The sequence below is a fragment of the Onychomys torridus genome, chromosome 9, assembly GCF_903995425.1.
Source record: "Onychomys torridus chromosome 9, mOncTor1.1, whole genome shotgun sequence".
NCBI classification, from domain to species: Eukaryota; Metazoa; Chordata; class Mammalia; order Rodentia; family Cricetidae; genus Onychomys; species Onychomys torridus.
Window position 1 is genome coordinate 13,770,808 of NC_050451.1, and position 20,339 is coordinate 13,791,146.

The following is a 20,339-nucleotide window of genomic DNA, read 5'->3' on the forward strand; positions in this document are numbered from 1 at the left end:
CACCAGAACCCCCTCCTAGGGCCACAACATTGGCTTATCAGTCTGCCTACGATCCACTTGGCTGCTCACCAAATCCCAATGTTGGTTCATACAGATCCTCTTTTTGCAATTCTGGAAATCAAACCCAGGGCTTTACACTGTCTGGGCTGTGCTGTGGAACTACCTTCTTAGACCAGCTCCATTTGTTCAGTCCCTGCACTCCGGATTCCTCCCACTCACTTCCTCTGCTCTTGTGTTTTCCCTTGGCATTTAACTTCGTAAACAACTGTGTTACTTACTGATTTGTTAATATGGCTTTTGTCTGTCTCTCCGGCAACCAATGGTAGGTGCTTTCATCTGCTTTATGGGCAGAAAGACCACCACTGAGTAGTACTGGATAAACATCTATAGAAACGAGAATGAGAAGCTAGGGAGACAGTTCTGTTGTAATTAAAAAAAAAAAAAAATTCTTATTTCATGCACATTGATGTTTTGCCTGCATGTTTCTGTGTGAGCCGGTCAGATCTTAGAGCTTCAGACAGTTGTTTGCTGCCATGTGGGTACTGGGAACTGAACCTGGATCCTCTGGAAGAGCAGTCAGAGCTCTTAACTGCTGAACCATCTCTCCCGCCCCTGTTGTAATTTCTTAACATGCAGAAAACTTCTGGGTTTGATCCTCAGCACTGTATATACCAGGAATAGTGGTGCAAAGATATAATCCCAGAAATTGGGCAGTGAAAGCAGGAGATCAGTTCAGAGTCATCCTCAGCTATTAGCAATTTTGACACCAGCCTGAGACCCTGTCTCAAAACAAGTGTGTGGGGGGGAAGATATCGAGGAAAGAACTTTCTACGTAGAATTAACCAGAGCTTGAACAAATGCTGTGTAGTCAGTTGCTGGACACTTGGACTCAACAGTCACAGGCAGATGGGCTTCAGTAGATGGATGAATTGCCCTGCCATAAACTATTTATCCTGGCTTCCCAGTCAGCCCTGACCATATGGTCCCTGGCAGGCAGTGATGGTCAGAGGACTCATCATCCTAGCCACAGCCAAGCCTGTGACAGTGAGTACTGAAAGATTAGTGATAGAGTTCTCCTAACGTACCACCCACCTGCTCCAGCACATTCTCACTTAAGAGCAAGAGCACACTGAGGATCTCAGTTGTATGGTCCAAATGCTCTGTGAAAGTCAACAGTAATTTCTGTCTCATTATCACTAAAAATAATAATAAGGAACATAAGCCAGGCAACAGGGCACATGACTACAATCCCAGCACTCAGGAGGCTGAAGTGGAGAGCCAAAACTTTAGATCAGCTTAAGTTACATAAAAGACTTGTCTCCATGGGGAAGGGGGGCAGGAAAATCATTAGTGCCCCTGCGTGTATGTGCAGTAAATACTTAGAACATCCTATGTGAAAAGCAAATCCTGCCCAGCATAGGAACCAGGCATCTAACACAAAACACTGGGAACAAATTTAACCTGTGGGGGTGGGTAAGCAAAGAAACATAGACATCGTTGATGAGAGGATACCCACCTATGCTTTAATGTGGCCTGGGAATATGCCACATTCACTATCACCAAGACCCAGTTTCAGCCTGGGGTGATGGAACAGCCAGTAAAATGTTTGCCTTGTAAGCACGAGGACTCGAGTTCAACCACCCTGAATCCACGTTATTAAAAGAAAAGGGGAAAAAAGATGTATGGTGGCATACACCTTTAATTCCTGTTCTAGGGAGACAGAGACAAGCAGATCCCTGAATCTTACTAACCAAACAGCCTAGCTTACTTTGTAAGTTCCAGGCCAGTAGAACACTGTATCTCAAAACACACAAGGTGTGTATTGGGGGTGGAGGTGGTGGCTCAGTGCGTAAAGGCATTTGTCCCCAGCCCAGACAACCTGAGTCCAATCCCAGGACCCATATGGAAGGAGGAGAGAGGCAACCACATACACACATTTTGTAGTGTGCAACACACACACACACACACACACACACACAGAAGGGGCAGGGAAGTTGACGGTTCTAGCTGCAAAGCTCAGAGTTGTAGTCAATCAGACTTGCATGAGGTTGCATAGCCCACAGGTCTCCCAGGCAGTCCTCTTTCATGACTCATATTCCTCATCTATATACAGGTAAGCAGTCAAGTAATTTTTGTTCTCATTAACTGGTTACAGTGAGTGTGGGTAAGTCAGGCACACAGTGAGAGTTCAGGTCCTCTGATTCTCCATGGAGGGCCTGGCTCCTTGACATGCTGAATCAAAATAATCAAGGGCTACAGTTACCAATTCTCTCTGCCGAGCAAGTCCTTTATAGTCCTCTCGAAGTCGTATGTGCTAGAAGGGCATGTGATTCCAATCCCAGCTCATCTATGAATATTAGGAAAAGTTGGCTGGTTTTTTTTGTTGTTTTGTTTTGTTTTGCTAGTTACTATGGCTAATGGCCTTCAGCCTTTCTTGCAGAGCAAAGGTCTGTGTTCACTAGGGAGAGTCTAGTCCATTGCAGAGACAGAGATGCCAAATGATCACCTCGGCAACATCAAGACCCTCACTGGCTGCCTGGATTCCTATTTCCCACCATTCTTCCCAGCACTGGAAGCCTGTCAAGCATTTTCTGTTGAACCATGAGTTAGCCCTGGGCAACCAATGTGTCCTGACCCCAGCTCCCCACCATGGCTAAATATTGGAGATCAAATTATCTTGTCATGGGCACTGAAGATAAGGGCAGGAAATGACACAAAGGAGGACCTTGGGCCTTTCCTGATGCTGTTTCCTGCAAGAAATCCTCCCCAGGTCCCTGAATTCAGTCATACACATACTTGCTAGATGGTAAGTGGTACTTGAGGTCCTCTTCCTTTGCCTCACTGAGGGAAGCCAGAGATATAGTAGAGGCATCACTGAGTTGGCTGTCACCTTTCTACCTGACGTCTGACAGATATGGCCACGACTGACCTGTATCCACACTCCATAAACCACTCCTGCAGCCCCAATCCTGCTCATCAGAAAGCACTAGTCCATCCCATTCTCCCTCAACTAAGGCCCTTTAGCAGCCCTATGAGACCAGCAGACAATACTAGAGATAGCCCTTCATAGGTCCCTTCCTGGTCTCTAGTACTCACTAAAGACCAAGCAGTATTCTGGCCTTGCCTACTGCTCTTTCTCTATAGAGGAGTCACAGCCACAATCCAGGCCCCACCAGACCCAAGTCACCCTGGCCAGAAGCGACATCTTGCCTTAGAGTGGCTGGGAATTCCAGGCAGCCTAACCCTCCAGGCCAGGTTAGGAAGCCATAATCTAGGTGCTGCTGGATACAACAAGCAGGAAAGAGTTACTAATGTCCTCAACCTACCGGTGATTTTTTTTTTTTTCCTTTTAAAAATTATCTCATGTTTATATTTGAGGAAGCAGAGGTGAATGGTGGAACCCAGTACTAAACCCTAGGTCTCTCTGAGTCGTGACTTGGTACCCTGTCTGTGCCCTCCCACCTCATCTCATCCCCAGCTCTTGTTCTCAGCTGGGTAGTCTTTCCAGGCCCCTATAGCTGCAGTTGAGCTGTACCTCTCAAAGTCATATCTGCAGCCAGTGAACCATCTGTCCCAACCTGGACACAGCTCACACCCCTGACCAGCATGTGAGGAAGCCACTCATGACCTCCAGGCTGGGTCAGAGGCTAGATGAGACACACAAACCCCAATAGCTTGGGCCTCAAGCTCCCCACAAAGGGACTTGGGGATCTACTTCTTCACTTCATTGAAGCACAGGAGTCAGACACTGAGCGCCTGCACCCAATGTTTGCCTCTCGCCCTTCCTTTTGTGTGCACAGCCAGACTTCTGCCGCCCCTGAAGGAGACCGAGTTCTGAATGGTGAAAGGTGAACCTAGCTCCTTTCTGGCCCACACTCTGTTCCTAACCACCAACAAGATGTAGGAGATAGATGTGGTGATAGTGTGTTCCCCAAAATATTGTTTACCCTAATAAATTTATCTGGGGTCAGAGAACAGAACAGCCACTAGATATAGAGGACAGAAAATGGTGGCACATGCCTTTAATCCAATCACTTGGGAGGCAGAGATCTGTCTGGATCTCTGTGAGTTTAAAGCCACACTGGAAACAGCCAGACATGGTGACTCACACCTTTCATCCCAGGAAGTGATGGCAGAAAGCAGAAAGGTGGTATATAAGGCATGAGGACCAGGAACTAGCCTGATTAAGCTTCTAGGCTTTTGAGCAGCACAGTTCAGCTGAGAGGCATCCAGACTGAGGAAACAGGATCAGCTGAGGAATTGGCGAGGTAAAGTGCCTGTGGCTTGTTCTGCCTCTCTGATCTTCCAGCACTGACCCCAATAACTGGCACCAGGTTTGTTTTTATTAATAAACTCTTTAAGATTCATGCTACAGGTGGAGCCTCAAAACAGGAGCCCAAGTCCTTGAGAGACAGTGGAACACTCACAAGCCTGCACTCAAGGAGCCACTAGGACCTGTGAAAACAGCAGGAAAGAAACAAATCATCTTCAAATTCACTCAGTTGGAGGTGTTTGTTTAGTGGCTAATCTTCCGACTCAAATCACATATGACAGCTTCCAAACTTCTATTTCAGTCACCCGAGACCTGAGCTCCACTAGAGTATCTGACTCTGCAAACACAGTGGACATGGAATTTGCATTTTTACGAGTTGTAGAGAGACAGTGGAGCGACTGGTATGGGGACCACACTGTGAGAATCATCCTTAACTCCCAGTCTGGGAATTACAGCGCTTCCCCCCTTTACCAAGGACAAGGTACTTTCTGACCTTTATTCACTCTATGCTCTGTCACCACCTTTTTCCAAGCCCTGCTGATGTCCCTTGATCACAGACTGTGCTGTGAGTCAGTGAGTCAGTGTTCCTTGTAGAGGAAATCCTGGCTGTAAAGCCAGTTGCGACATTTCCCAGCGTCATGACATCCACAAATTCCGTAATCTAAATCTGCTCCCTCTTATATAAAAGGGAGAAAATCATGTCAGTACCCTCTTCCACCTGCTCCCTCAAAACCCAAGAACAATCATGGAAGGGGGCAGAAAGAATGTGAGAGCCAGAGGTCAGAAGGATCAGAGAGAGAAACAGTGTCTTATGGACAAGCCTGGACCACTGTACTCATGAACTCATAGCAGCTGTGGTTGCCAGTGCAAGACCTACACAAAATCAAGCCAGTCAACTCTAGCATGGTGGGAGGGGTTTACAGCACCACCCCTCACTGAAGTGCTATTGACAGCTAATGGCTGCTTCCCTCCAGAGTCAGCTTTCCTTGAGGGTTTCACCCGCTAGGTAGCCCCACAATCAGGAGAATATGAGCAGCACAAATGGACCTGGTGGGTTTAAAAGAAGTGGGGAGGGGGTTTAGGAGGAGTTAGGAGAAATGGAGATGGATATGCTCAAAACACAGTGTATGAATTATCAAAGAATTAATAAAAGTATATTCAATACGTGTCTTTGTTGGTTTTATGAATTATGTTACAGGGAAGGAAGAGGATTCACTAGCCAGGGGCTGAGAACCCCACATCCCAGATTGTTAGAACATTCACCACAGGTTCTATTCTGTGCTATCAAGGTCCTCACATGTCCACAGCTGCCAGGAATTTTTGTCATCTACAGAGAAAGGAGGTAAACACACCTCAAAATGCAGCTGTGTGCAAAAAGTGATTACAACAAGGGAAGTGCAAAGAATCCTGAAGAATCATCGGGAAGAGTGCAAAGGGCCAGGCGAAAGATGTTTGAGTGGCCTGAGGGGCATCAGAGAGAAGCATTAGCATCTCTGGAGCTAACTTTCAGACCAGGTGGCTTGACAACTATGGGAGAACCACTTCTTTCCCTGAGTCAACATAACATAAACCTCACCCCCGGATTTGGCCACTGATGGATGGATGGCATGGGGATGTGTGTGAGGGTGGGGTTTGGTTGGGAAAGATGAGTTCAGCAGTTTGGGATGCAGCAGCTGAGGTTTCTCCAGACATCCAGGCACCCAGTGTCATTCATGGCCTGAGCCCTCCACATACACAGGACCACTGGCACCTGATTACCTTCTATGGTAATTGACCTTTACCTGGGATGATTGGGGGACACTAATCATCAGGGTTCACTTTTACCATGAATCAACAGCTCCTTTGGATAACCTGCCTGGGTCCTATTTAAAAGTGAGCTCTGCCCAATGGTTATTTAGAAAGACATTTGAAATAAGCAAAATATTCTGGCTATTACCAATGAAAACCTGTCATTAAGGACACACCCTAACAGCTCTGAGTCTCTAGACTTTCACCATCTTTGAAATATTTTACAACTACGCTGTAGAGTTACTGAAGACTTATTCTTGTAGACTGATGTAATATAGTACATCCAATGGGATTCAGTAGATTACTTTCCTACTGAAAATCCATTTTGGTATTGCTTTACTCCATAATGATTGACGCTTCATTGTTTCGCCTTTGAAATGGTTAACCTTTCCAAAACCTCTGTCAATGAATGAACTAAAATTAAAAAAAATTTTTTTTACATGTGCCTATCTATATTTAAAAAAATATACTGTCCTTAGCATAAGGACCATTGCCTCTTGGGAATAAAAGACTCACCTCAGTCCGTGAAATGTAAACCCACAACTGTCAATTCACATGGCCTTAGGCAGCTGTCCATGCCTCTTCCTATCTTCAGGGTGCTCAGTCCCTCTAAGAGACCATTCCAATGCTTTCCATAGGGCCCACAGCTATGCTCATTGTAAAAAAAATCAATCTAAATGGAGGTAACATCACAATGATTCCTCTTGCTGAGAGGTGATGACTGCTTAGGACATATAGAAGCATAACCCAGGCTTCTTTACAAGAGCACAGGATAAAGTGGCTTGGCATGGAGGGTGGGAGGAGGATGCAGGCCCAGCAAGGAAGCTGAGGTGGAATGACATGTGAGAAGACTTCACATTCCTTCTAGAAAAGCAGAATCACAACTGGTACATTTGACCTGACTTTTCCTGACTCTAAGTTTTCCCTCATACTTCCACCAGATTTTCTTGGCACCCAGGACAACACACAGCAACCCATTTCTTGATTTCAGTGAGCCTGGTTATTCACGGAAGGTGGTAAAGACATGCTTTCCCACTGGAGGTGAGGAGCACATGGTCTTCTCCTGGGAACCCCAGCACTTCCCAGGGCCTTTCCTCCCTACCAGGAGGGGGATCAGATGGGGTCTCTCAACCATGCAAACATGATGACCCAGTGTTCAAAACACATCAGCTTGCACTAGGCTCCACAATGACACCAACATTCCAGCTCTTTCTTCTGCCCACTCTAAGTTCCTATACAGTGGAAGTGCTGGGGTTCCCAAGAGGAGACCAGTGTTCCTCACCTCCAATGGGAAAGCATGTCCTTACCACCTTCTTATCCATCCTCAGCTCCAAAGCACCACCGCTGGTAGGATTCTGGGGATCCTTTATCTCTGCAGCTTTCTGGCAGAATCCATACCCCTGTAAGAATCAGTGCCCCATACACTATCCTTATAGCACAGAAAGCAAACAGACCTTGAGCTTCAAAGTCTGACTGAGGTTCCCAGAAAACCTCAAAGACTCATTCCTAAAGTGACAGAGACCACTTCATTTCAGCTTACCTCAGAATTCAAGCTGTGTTGACATTCATCATGGGTAGCTCAGCTGGTGGAAATGTAGCTTCTGATAAACATCCCTATGTTAAATGTTAAACCCTCCACCCACCTCATCTCACTTAATCCTTGAAACACCCCAAGAGAAGGAACTCCTATTTTACAAAAAAGGAGTGTGGCAGCTGGAGGCATTCATCCACACAGCAATAAGGAGTGAACTGGCCTGGCACAGCCAGCCACGAGAACCCACTAGCATGTGCACAACTTCCTGAAGAATTCCCTTAAAAATATTTTTTAATCCTATTAAGTTATTTGAATAACAAGTACTGCAGTTTTTTTTTTTTTTCCCTTTGTGCATGATGTGTGAATACCTAGGTTCAACGTGGACTCATCCCTGTGTGTGACTGTGGATGTGAGTATGGCACATCACATAAATGGAAGTCAGAGGACAATCCCTGGTGTTGGTCCTTGACTTCCTCTTGAGAGACAGGGGCACCCTGTTGTTCTTCTACTGAACAGGCCAGACTAGCTGGCTCACAAGCTTCCTGAGATTTTCCTGTCTATACCACACATATCCTGGTAGGGACAGTGGGACCACAGACATTCATGCAAATGCAGGTCCTCAACACGTACCAAAAAAGCCCCTCACTCACAGCATCATCTCCCCAGCCATTCTGCAGTTGTTTGTTTTAATATACTTTTACTTCCTAGCATGTGGTTGAATGAGCAGTCATGGGGAGAGGATGACCTTCCCTCCTTGACTTCACCACCATGGTGCCCTATCATGGAGGCTAGAGGCTGTCTCAAGTGGAGGGGTCCCTGCCTCAGGCTCCAACAATGGAGACACTGTGGCAGACAGAGAAAAGGAAACCAGATCCTGCTGACATCACTGAGCCACTTGGATCACACCAACCCTGAAACTCACTCCACCTCTGGACTTTCCAGTTTCAGGAGCCAAAAGCCTCTGCTCATTGTTCAGGTTGGTTGAATAGGGTTTTCTGTTACCTGGGACAGTAAACATAATATCCTGAGGAGCAACATCCACTCATTTGTGGCATTTCATACAGTGGACAGCTTGGCCAAGTGAATGCACCACACATCAATACATTAAGTAAAAAGAACCACAGAAAGCTGGGGAAAAAAGTGACCCTTGTTTGGTTGAAGATCCAAAGACATTTTCTAGAAGAATCCTTAAGAGTGGCTGTCTTTGAGCAACAGAAAACATACATTTCACTTTACACTCTATTTACACAGCTTTTACTTACGTTTTAAGAAATGAAATTTAAAAGTTTGAGGTGACAAAAATGATGGTCTAAGGTGATAATTTAATTTGGTAGTTATTAAGCTATGTTTCTGAAGCCCCTGCTGGGATATGAGGTACAGAATACAGAAGAAAGTCAAGCGAAGAAATACCTGTCTCTGAGCTTTGCAGGAGTACTTGTATCCTGTCACTCCAAATAAAGCATCCCCCAACACTGGTAAGGGTCCCAAATCCCCAGAACAGCATTTGCTTAAGAGCAATCTTTAACTCTTCTTTCCAGTTATGCCTTAGCCCCAGAGTTTTGTCTTTTTTACTTATTTATGTTATGGTATGTTTGTCTGCCTGCATGTATGTGTGCCACATGTGTGCCTCATGTCCACAGATATCAGAAGAGGGTGTTGGATCCTCTGGAGCTGAAGTCACAGGTGACTGTGAACTACCACATGGGTACTGGGAACCAAACCGAGTCTTCTAGAAGAGCAACAAATGCTCTTAATTGTCAGGTCATCTTTCCTGCCCCAGCCCCAGTTCTACAATGCTCACTTGACATTTTTCAGAGGATCACTGGAGACACGAAAAGTGACCAAAGAGACAGCCCTTTTATATGTCGAGGATCAAGTACAGTTCCTGCACACTATATAAGGTCACCTCAAAAGGCTGGACCACACCCTTCTGGACATAATCAACACAAGCATCTCAACTAAGATCATGATGGAAGGTAGGGTATTCCCACAGTTCAAGGCCGACAATGTGGTACTCATGGTCTTTAAAGACACAGAGAAATGTAATGCTGGATGGAACAAAGGCCCGGCCACAAGCATACCCCCTCACTTGTCAGAGTGGAGGGATTTCAACCAGTTCTTGCACCTCTGAAGTTATGGGCCAGGAAGCCATCAAGTGGCTCTCCATGCAGACTGGGGCCTCCTTCCTCTGCTGAGGAGGCCTCCAAGGATAGCAGCCCACGTGCTGCCTCAGGAGCCTCCAAAGTGTCTCTCTCGGAGAAGGAAGTGTCTGATCCTGCCCTGCCCAGCACAGAAAAACATCCAAAAGCTCGGAGCACTCTTGCCTGGATGCGCAGTATTACCAGGGCTACATCGAGATAACCAAGAATAGTGCCTTTCTGAGTACTTGGAAAGGAAGTTTTTCCAGTTCCTGCTTCTAGCTGAGGGCGGCAAAGCATGAGCCACCCAGTTTCAACTGAAGGGTGCCCGTGAAGGACACCTGCAATCTGTCGGGTTGTGCTTAACCACTGGGTGGTACCGGTACCACCCAGTCACACCTGATGCCTCAGGTCAGCCCAGTGGCTCAATTTATCACCAAAATGTTTAAAGCATTTTTTTGTTTTGTTTTTAAATAATGATTCCAAACAAAAAATGACCCAAACAACAGCATTAGTATAAAGATATATTCCATAAAAGAGTTTGGCAGGTCGAAGCATCACACTTCCTAAAAACACAAGCATTCTTCTTCCTCCAGTCTACAGAGAATTATTTAGAAAACTAGATCATCATCATCATCACGAACACACGCCCACCAGTATCACCAGCATACACCACACTAGAATGTACACCTCGGCAAGTCACTGAACGGTGAGGACACATACAAGCTACAGAGAAGCATTAGAGAGGAGCCCAGCCCAAGGTGGACAGACACCAAGCATGCCTCAGGAGCATCCAGTACTGGAGACACACATCATTTTCAAGAGCAGCCCCAGAACAGCACTGACAGTGAAGACAACAGCAGAAGAATGGCATCTGGGTGAAGGAGTCACCACGGACGTTAAAGGCCGACGTGCTGAGCTTCATACAGCACCTGGTGTCTGTGGCTCGCAAGGGCCTGGCTGCAGAGTGTTGCCCTCCAGGGACAGCACACTTTGGGCCACTAGCTGTGGTCAGGAGAGGAACCCGGTTTCCAGCTAGCACCCAGGAACTTGGGCTCCCTGGAGGGCAGGGGGGAGAAAGGGTCAATCAGGATTCAAGTTCTGGTGGCAGTTTCAGTAGCACCGAGACCAGAAGACAGTGAAGCCAAGCAGGGGTGCGTGGAGGGAATACGGACTAGAGGGAGAGGCAGTCACAGCTGGTTCTCAGACACTCAGGGAACTGAAAAGGGCAGCTTGGTCCCAGACATGGGGTAAGGCTGCTGAGAAAAGAATGCTGGAGAGAAGAGGCAATGAAGACATGGCGAAGGAACACTCTTACCCCTATAAATAAACTATTTACACACTTTAGGAACAGAAGAGCTGGCTCTCAGCAGAGCTTAATGCTATGGAGACATGAGGCTGATCTACCCTGGGAGAGAAATGTAGGCTTGGAAGGCAGTGGCAAGGTGCTTCCCTGGGACCGGTTATGGCTGGCTCAGGCTTACTTCATGTGGACATGGCTGAGGATCCTGCAAACCCGTGGCATGTTTGCACCACCATGAACCCTGATGGCACACAGGAACCCACTGGACCATTTATTCCTCCCCGTGCTTCTTGATCCGATGGAGCCAGAAGTTGTCCTCAACCTGCTGGTCCAACACAAATGTTCCACCCACAGAAGATAATAGTTGAGCATGTATGTACCTAAGCCTTACTGAGTGGGTAGGGGCCTGCAGACACTCTTGGGCTCCAAGAGGGTCATCAAGCCCTCCTTGCAGCCATGGGAGCCATCTGTCCTCAGAGTTACTACTCCACATGGAGACACATTCTCTGTCTCTGGGCAAACCCCTTCAGAGATGCCATGTCAAGTGTGGGCAGATGAGAAGGGGCCTTTGTCTTCAGCACCAGCAAGAAGAAACAGAGAGGTCACGTCACACTGATGCCGAAGACTGGGGTCTGGCTGTGGGTGGCTTCACCTCCACTTGCTGCTGCTGCTCCTCAGAAGTGATGACCTGCCTTCACTGCCTCGATGTCTGAGATCAGGGTCCTCGCCAGGAAGATGCCAAAGATCTGAAACCAAAGCCAAAGCCAAAATCAGTGGACTAAAACAGGGGCAGGGAGCAGTGGAACTGGTGGAGACTGCCTGCATGGACTCCCTCACCTAGCCTACCAGTCCCTCACCTAGCCTACCAGTCCCTCACCTAGCCTACCAGTCCCTCACCTAGCCTATCAGGTCAAGGGTAAAATGATAGCAGAGTGAGAGCAAGTTGCAAAGCCTAACCCGCCCCATGGAAAATGAGCCCAGGGTAGGCTGCTGCATCCCTCAAGCACAGAAGAGGTCAGACCAGGAGCCACAGACCAGACCAGATGCTCAGCTTGCCTCCAGGGAGTGAACATGCCACATACCATAGGCAGGACCCACATACCTGAGCTCTAGGTCAAACTGAAAAACAGGACCAACTGTTGAGAACCAGCCACCCCGTCACCCTGATTCCCAAGAGGCTAATCTCACAGCCACGCCCCTGATGTCTGCAGACATATTCTGATCTTAGCAGAGGAATGCTGTTTGGGAAGGATGAGGATTTTCTACCTAAACAGACAAACACAAATTTGTAGATGTGCTCGATTTTTCCCCCTTTGAAGTTCTATGCTTCTTCCTAAGTGAAGCCAGTTTCTCTGAAGTTCTTTCTGCCCACTTCACAAACGTTTCCTTTGCTTTTCCACAAGCTTCTCTCTAGTGGTCTTCTGCAGTCACTGGACACACACACAGTGAAAAATAAAGAGACATGGGGTGATTGCAGCCAGGTCCACCCCAGTCACCTCAAGGCAGAGCCGCCTGACACGTGTTCTCCACGCCAACACAGTCTCCACTGTCCCAGAAGTTGCTCAAAGGCTGCCAGTGCCTCTTACTCATGGGCACTAGGAAAACTGACAGTGTCCCCAAAAGAACTGGATTCTTGACTTTTTCTAGATTTTCCTGTGGGCACCAGCTGACCCATTCATCCCTGGGCTACTAGTGTCTGTTCACATGAGAAATTTGTTTCAAATGAATAGGCACAGCTTTAAGCCGCAAAAGGCAGTGGGCCACAGGGGCCTCTGTGGTGAGGGACACTCCAGGAAACTCGGCCAGAGGACAGGGACAAGGAAGTTCTGGGATAATTGTCCCAGGTAATAGGAAGAGTCACCTCCCACACTAGAGCTCCTGACATCTCCTTAAATCCTGCTATTTTAATCAACCAGAAAGGAAAGATCCCAAAGAGGTGAGAGTTAATGGCCATGCACTGTAATTACCCTGACCACCACACAGGCAATACCCTATGAAGCCTACTGGGTCATCCAGAAAGGGCCACAGCTGTTCCATCTGTGTGCCCTAAAGAAGGTCTCCCTTCAGGTAGCAGACTGTGGGGGCAGAGGAGCCACAGCCCATCCTGGGTTCACCCTCCAACACACATGTATAGGTATCACCATGCTATACATATACATGCTCCTAGCCTTGGACACTATTTCCTAGGCCAGATTCCTTCACAGCAGACCATATGTTAAGGGCCTGGTGCTTGAACTCTGGAGCATACCTGTAGCAGGGAGATGGCAATGAAGACACCGGCCACAATGTAGATGTTCCTGGGCAACCAGCCTTCCAGAGCCTGGATGCACCCTTTCGTAAAGATGAACTCGTCCCACTTGCTCTTCAACTGCAGAGAAACAGCACAGTGGCCTCAGCATGAGCACTCACGATCCCTGCCCTGTCCCCAGACAGCCTGGTTCTATATGGGGCAGGGCAAAGCACAGCATGTGGATGATGGTCTTGGGGGGCTGAATAAAGACCACAAGAGAAACCCTGCATGAGAAATACTCCAGATTCAGTCTAGGCCTCTCCCAGGGCAAGCTGCTATCCTATCATCTAGCTAACTAAATGACAGTTAGTTCCTCTGAGAAGAGCCAAAGATGAACTTACTGTACATTTCCATACCTGGAGACATACAAGGGCACTACAGCCAGAGAGATGGTCCTGGCTTAGCCTTAAATTCTGGCTATTATCTAGTTAGGAAATACATGTCTTTCAAGGTACAGATGAGGAAAGGGGATTCCAAGCATTCTCAGTCAAAAAAGTTGGCAGAAAAAAGGACAGTGTCTCTTTAGGTTGTCTCCCACTGGTAAGCTTGACTCCAGAAGACAAGAGTCAGCCAGCTCCCCTTCTACCAATTCTCCCGGAAATCAGGTCCAGTGGGGACCCTGTAACAGCACACACCCCACTCTTACTACCTGGCAGTCAGCCTGTTTCTTCCCCATAAACTCCCTCCACGTCAACACAGATGAAACGTCAACTCATGTCAGGGGCATTATGGGATACATCGTCCTTCATTGCTCCCCCAGGGAAACCTCAGACTGTGACTGGATGTGAAGAGGGGAGATGGTGTCCAGGCCCAGAAGACAGGCCTGGAACAGATTTTCCCAAGCGCCCGTAGGAGTCAACTCAGTTGACAGCTTGACCTCAGACTTCTGAGCTCCAGATTCATGAGAAAATAAATGTCTGCATTTGAGCCTCCCTGTCTTTACATTTTGTTCTGCTTGCCCCAAGCAGCGATGAGATTCTGGGGAAAGCAGGGCTCCACACAGATTCCCCTCTCCAGCTTTATCTGTTTGGGACACTAAAACAAAGCACCGCAGTGGCCTAAAGTGACAGTAATTCTTTGTCACCACTGTCGAGCCTTGAAATCCGGTGTCTGGTGCTGCATTCTGGTTAAACAGTGTCCTCCCACTGAACTCTCACATGCTGGAAGAGGTGAAAGGCTCTCTTTTTTTTTTTTTTTTTAAGATTTATTTGTTTATTTTACTGTGTAAGCATTCTGGCTGCATTTATGTCTTTGCACCCTGTGTATACAGTGCCTGCAGAGGCCAGAAGGCAGCATCTATCCTCCGGAACTGGAGTTACAGATGGTTGTGAGCACTACATGTGTGCTAGGAACCAAACCTGGGGCCTCTGTAAGAGCAACAGTGTTCTTTATCTCTAAGCCATCTCTCCAGGCCATTCTGGGCATTTTAATAAGGTCAATAATCTCAATCATGAGTGCTCTGCCTTCACTGGGGACTAGTTTTCAGCTTGTGAATTCTGGGGGGATAAAACAATCAGCCTGTTCCTGTGAAACTAAGGTCAACGGAAGATTCCCAAGATGCAGATTGAATGTCCTAGTGTCCATGGCTAAGAAGGGGGATTTCTACATTCCCAGACACTCCTCTGTTTCACAATAGCATCCATCCATATCACCCAAACCTAGAAAACAGATTGCAGTGAAGGAGTGGTATGCCTTCTGGCTATCTTCTCACAACCAAGCCCTCACTCACTGTGGTCTGAAAGAAGCTCAGGATTCTGAGCTCCACCCTAGTCCAGGCATCTCCCGCTTGCTACTGCCTCCATGTGGAAGCTGGAGCAAGTCACACGCCCCGAAAGCTTTATCCTCAATTCTTGCACAACAGGAAACTGTTACACAGCCTCTGCTCTCAATTCACACTTTTTCTAATGCAGTGATAGGTTTAGTGATACAAGGGCTTTAGAGTCACAGGGCTTCAAATCGTGTGTGTGTGTGTGTGTGTGTGTGTGTGTGTGTGTGTGTGTGTGTGTGTGTGCGCGCGCGCATGCGCATTTGTGCACTTGAGTATGCAGACTCAGCTCACTTCAGGCTTAGATGTGACCTTCTATATGAATCCTGCTGTTTCCTATTCCAATCTGCACTTTTGCTAAAGCAGAGGTTAGAGCACAAGACTAAAACCTGGGAAAGAGTTCACCAGAACCCACTGAAGATGTGTTGGTGTTCTTACCTGAATCCTGACATCATAGCCACACTGTGTGTTCACAACTTTTTGCTGTAAGAAAAGCGGAAAACTTAAGTCACTCTTGTCCTGTCAAAAACCTAGGTAGGAAGCACTAGAGAAGTCACAACCCAGCACCAGGAAACACCTGTGGAGATTCCACCACCGCTCACACCCTGTGCTCAACTGCCGGCTCCCTTCCAGGCTGCACATGCGTCAGTGAGCTGCCGCTGTGGTGGTTCAGCAGCAAACTTCATGGACACAGGCTGCAAAAGCAGGACTTGCTCTGCCTCATCAGCAAGAGCACAGACCTGGACAGCACACAAACAGTCAGGCTTGGCTCTATTTTCAGGGAACTAAGGACACTGGGATCTGAATTTCATACAAATTCTTATACGTCACAAAGTATTATACTTTTTTTTCTTCAGCCATGTTTGAAGTTAGATGCAGAATATGCTCCAAAGGCTTGGTTCCCAGGGTGCTGCTACTGGGAGGTGGTAGAGACTTGAGGAGATGGAGCCTGGGAGGAAGCCCTTAGGTCTCTAGAAATGTGTCCTGTAAAGGCACAGGGAGATTCTGTTTTGTTCTTTAGCTATGTAGACTCTTCTGCCATGAGCTCCTTGCCATCTCCACCAGGTACCACAGACCTGACAGCATCAAGACCACCTCCAACACTGTGAACAAGCACAACTCTTTCTCCTTAAATTCTGGGGATTAAATTTAGGGTCTCTTGCATAATAAGTATGCTCTCTACCAGGGGGGCCCACAAACCTTCCCTCAGAGGGTTGGAAACAGTGATTGAAACTGACTGCAACAACCACTGAAAAGTAAATAAATGCATCTTGGTGGGCTCACAGATCATCCAAAGCAACCAGTCAAATTTCGGCCTTGGGCCACTGTTGGTCAGCCTTTGTGTCAGTAGGTACTATTAACACTCGCTACACTCACTGCACCAACACTTGCTACACTGGTGTATTTCAAACATCCCTGGACACCTCAGATACCACTGTGCAACCTCAGCAAATAGGCTTCTCCTACACCAAGGATCCTTGCCCAGGTAATAACAGAGTGAAGGCTTGCTTCTCAGAGGCTGTAACTAGGCATCACAGGACTGTGTAGAAGCTTGTGCAGGGCCGATCTCTACTCAAGCAAAACATAACAGTCTTTCTTCACAGGTTCCCCAAAGTGCTCAATTTCCAGAACCGTGAGGACTTAGGCCTAATCTAAGAATGGAAGCAGGTGAAGAGGCTAGAAAATAATTAACCATGGAGCTGCTGTCCTCCACATGAGATGTGTAATCTTATAATCACCGAGAGCTTCTGGGCAAAGAGGGGGCAGCCCAGAGCACACCACCTTCACAGTAACACCAGGGGGCACCACGTGAGGAAGAACAAGCTTTCCTCCTCCTCTACCCAACACAGAGCCAAGGTGCACCACTGAGAATTCCCCAGAATGTGTGCACAGGATTTCAGAGTTGCAAGGACTGGAGGCGGGGGTGGGGGGAGCCGGAGGGAACGCACCACACTCCATTATTGTGTTGAAAAGCAGCAGCCTGGAAGGCTCTGGAAAAGGCAGGAGCTGCTGGGCTGCAGAAGGGACATGCACTCACCGCAGGATCTGGCACACAGCAAGAAAAGGGTACTCCACATTTCTCTCGGCTATAGCTGGCACCACTACAGTTGAAGTAGACATTGAGATCCCAGTCTTCAGGGCCATAGGCCCCACAGCACTGATTCTGAAATCACAAAAGCCAAGACCCACATGAGGAGGGCCCCAAGACAAGGTGTCTCTGGATGACAGAGGTAAGCATGTTCCCATCTACCACACAGACACACCAAGGCCCATGGAAATGCTGAATAACACTAACAAATAGCAAACCTTTAAGAAGGGAACAGCAGCCCTGCCATCTCCTCTGTCTAGGTCACAGCATGCTAAGTTCCAGTCACTCCTTGACAGAGCTCACCCAAGCTCCACCCCTGCCCCCTCTTTAAAGGCGCTGTGATGTAGCCCTCTCCTAATCTAGCAAACAGGTCTTCCTCCCTGATAAATAAATGTCATGCTGGCCCTGGTTTTCCTTTTTGACTTTTTGTGTAAAACGGACGTGAATATCTATGACGGGGTGACTTAGGACTAGTGTAAACAGCACTGGCAAAACTAGACTTCTGCTTGACCTGGATCCTTCGCCCTCCACTCCTCATTACGTGGTGCAGCTGAGAAAAAGCCCTCATCAGCCTACAAAGGTGCAGCCCCAGCACACTAAGGACATGCTGTGATGGGAGTGGCCCACCCACAGCAGGTCTCCTTCCTACACTTACCTTTGAGGTTGGCCTAGTGACAGCTGCCATAACAAAGGCCAATAGGAATTTCTGCCTCCCTCACATCTTACTTTTCCAGTGAAAATCTCATCTTCCCCTCCATACTCCTCCACTATATAAGATGCTTTAATGACTTAATGGCCATCTAATGCTTCATCTAAGCCCTAGAACTTACTGGATCCTTCTTTATGTTTACAAGAAAAGGAGCTGGGCATGGCAGAGCAAAACATTCCTCTTTCAATAATCAGGAGGTTGAAGCTTGTAAGTTTGAAGGTACCCTGGGCTACACAAGATTCTGTCTCACCTGCCTCAAAAAGAACAGACAGATAAGCAGCGGCAGACAACATCCCTTAGGAAAGAGCAGAGGAAAGTGCTAGAAACCAGCAGACCATGCCACATGAACACTAAAGGAAGAAATGGAACAGAGGAGGGCAGCAAGGCCACCCACAGGAGGCTATACCACAGGATACTCCCAAGTCAGTAACAAGGCATGGGAGCCTCTCTGGTCATGTAAACAGGTTTTGCTGGACTCCAGACTACATGCAACAGGGTAAACAAGTTTGGGTTAATAACAGTGGGTCAGTTATTTTTAGTGCTTTCTAGTTTCTCATTGGAACCAAGTGTTCCATAGAAAAGACATTTTGGAAGCCGAGCTTCTGGGAGAGGAAGACCAAACAGGCCACTGTGGCAGGCAGTGGGTTCATCCCAGGGGCTGGAGCAGCCAGTGATCCAAGCTTTCAGGTGTAGCTGCAGGCAAAGGGAAGGGGCAAGAAGGCTGAGGGACAGAGCCCCAGCCTGCTCATTTAACCCCCTGGGGAAAGTTTCTGAGAGGTCACAGCCCTCCATCTGAGAAGGCTTCCTCCTGGCAGTTTGCTCTTCTCACACAGGAAGGAGAAAAGGTCCCAGAGAGGAAGGGGACAGAATAGCTCTTGCTGTGAGTCACAAGCCTAAGGGAGGAGCTCTCTCCTCTATATCCCCTTTATATCACAGGGCCCAAGATCCTGGGGAAGACTGTGACTGAGCTCACCAGAGGTAGAGGGACTGCTCCACACCTGCCTGCCATGCTGTGGCAGAGGAGCCACTGTTGGGAGGGAAGGCCTCGCTCCAACCTTGCTGCAGGGCACCCCAGAGAGAGCAGAGGTGGGAAAGGGTATGATCTAACAGAAGGCCTGTCAGGCAGAGCTTACGGCTTTCTGAAGGGAGTCGATGAGGTTCTGTAGGTCAATGTCATCCCGATAGGATCTGATGTTGCTCTCGAAGAATTCCCGGAACCGGTCCCTCACCCAGTCCTGGAACAGAAAGGCCAGCACAGCCACAGCCAGTTCCAGGAAGAAGATGAGCACGATGGCCCCACAGAACTGCATGGGCACAAGAGAGGTGGGGTTAGCCATCATCAGCCGGGCCAACCCATGTACCCCACTAGACCCAGAACCTCTGCCCGCTGCACAGCACTTCACCTCTGTAAATGGGATTCACTACTACCCATGCCCAAACGACACAGCTGGAAGCTGAGGTGAGTGAAAACCACATTTTCCAGGAGGCAGCCCTGACTCCCCTCCCCACACCTTAGTGAAAAGAAGCCGTGTCAGTCGCGTCCATATGGAGCCTGCACCTGGGCACTATTTGCTTCCTCCCTGCACACAACCATCCTAGACACCCAATCCTTCACTCCCACTTTAGGGAAGAAAAAACTGAGATTCAGACACAGAGCTTGTCCGAGACAATGTAACGTATACAGGACATCTGAGTTCCCTGCGGGGTTCACCATCACTCTGGAGGTACCAGTGTTATCAGTACCCACTCTGCATGTGCACATGCATCTCTCTAGAAACATGGCTGTGCAGCTACAGACAGTGGTGACATACTATTGGGACCCATGCAGCCACTGGGACACGATGAGCTCTGCCTGCGGCCTGAAGGGTCTGTGTTCTTTCAGCCATAAAGGACAGTAGGAAACTTTGCCCCATCTAGGAAATGTGAAGGAGCCTTTTCAAGAAACCCAGAGAAGAATCACAAGCATGCACAAACACGTGCACACAGCCTGCCCCCGAGGAGTGAGATGCAAAACATAGTATTTTGAAGGGGAAGAGATCTAGGAAAATGTGTTTTGCTTTTCAAATGAGGAAAGCCTGACCTAATAAACTCAACAAATAATAAATCATGAAGAAAATAAAAGTGTTTTCCTCACCAGGTGCTATTTAATTTTAACTGAATACATTTAAAAATGAAGTTGTATCTAAATATAAAAAAACTAAACTCTTAGTAACTCATAATTCTGTCAGAAAATTAAACTCTACATTGTACATGCAACAGATTCATACTCAGGAGGGAAATGATGTCTTAATGCTACTGGCTGCATTGTTTGATCTTAGCCCGGAAGGGCAAAGGTGAACAGCAAGCATCTCCTTTAGAACTTCTAAGGGGAGCTATAAAGAAAGGAGGTGAGCAGAACCCCTGCAATCAGCTGGCTCCTCTATGAGGGGGGGTCCCACAGGAACCCCGTT

At 47.8% G+C, this 20,339-nt stretch overlaps 1 protein-coding gene across 3 annotated transcripts in view; it reads right to left on the reverse strand.

The window, feature by feature from the left end:
• Positions 1–10,177: 10,177 nt before the first annotated feature.
• Tspan14 (tetraspanin 14) overlaps positions 10,178–20,339 on the reverse strand; it is a 57,427-nt gene continuing 47,265 nt past the window's right edge. For all 3 annotated transcript variants that reach the window (XM_036199694.1, XM_036199692.1, XM_036199693.1), the window contains exons 5-9: positions 19,023–19,193; positions 17,130–17,255; positions 15,530–15,574; positions 13,285–13,404; positions 10,178–11,782 (exon numbers count right to left, since the gene is read on the reverse strand). In XM_036199694.1, the coding sequence (XP_036055587.1) occupies positions 11,711–11,782; positions 13,285–13,404; positions 15,530–15,574; positions 17,130–17,255; positions 19,023–19,193 (534 nt within the window). In that variant the 3' untranslated portion in view covers positions 10,178–11,710. The remainder of the gene's footprint in view (positions 11,783–13,284; positions 13,405–15,529; positions 15,575–17,129; positions 17,256–19,022; positions 19,194–20,339) is intronic.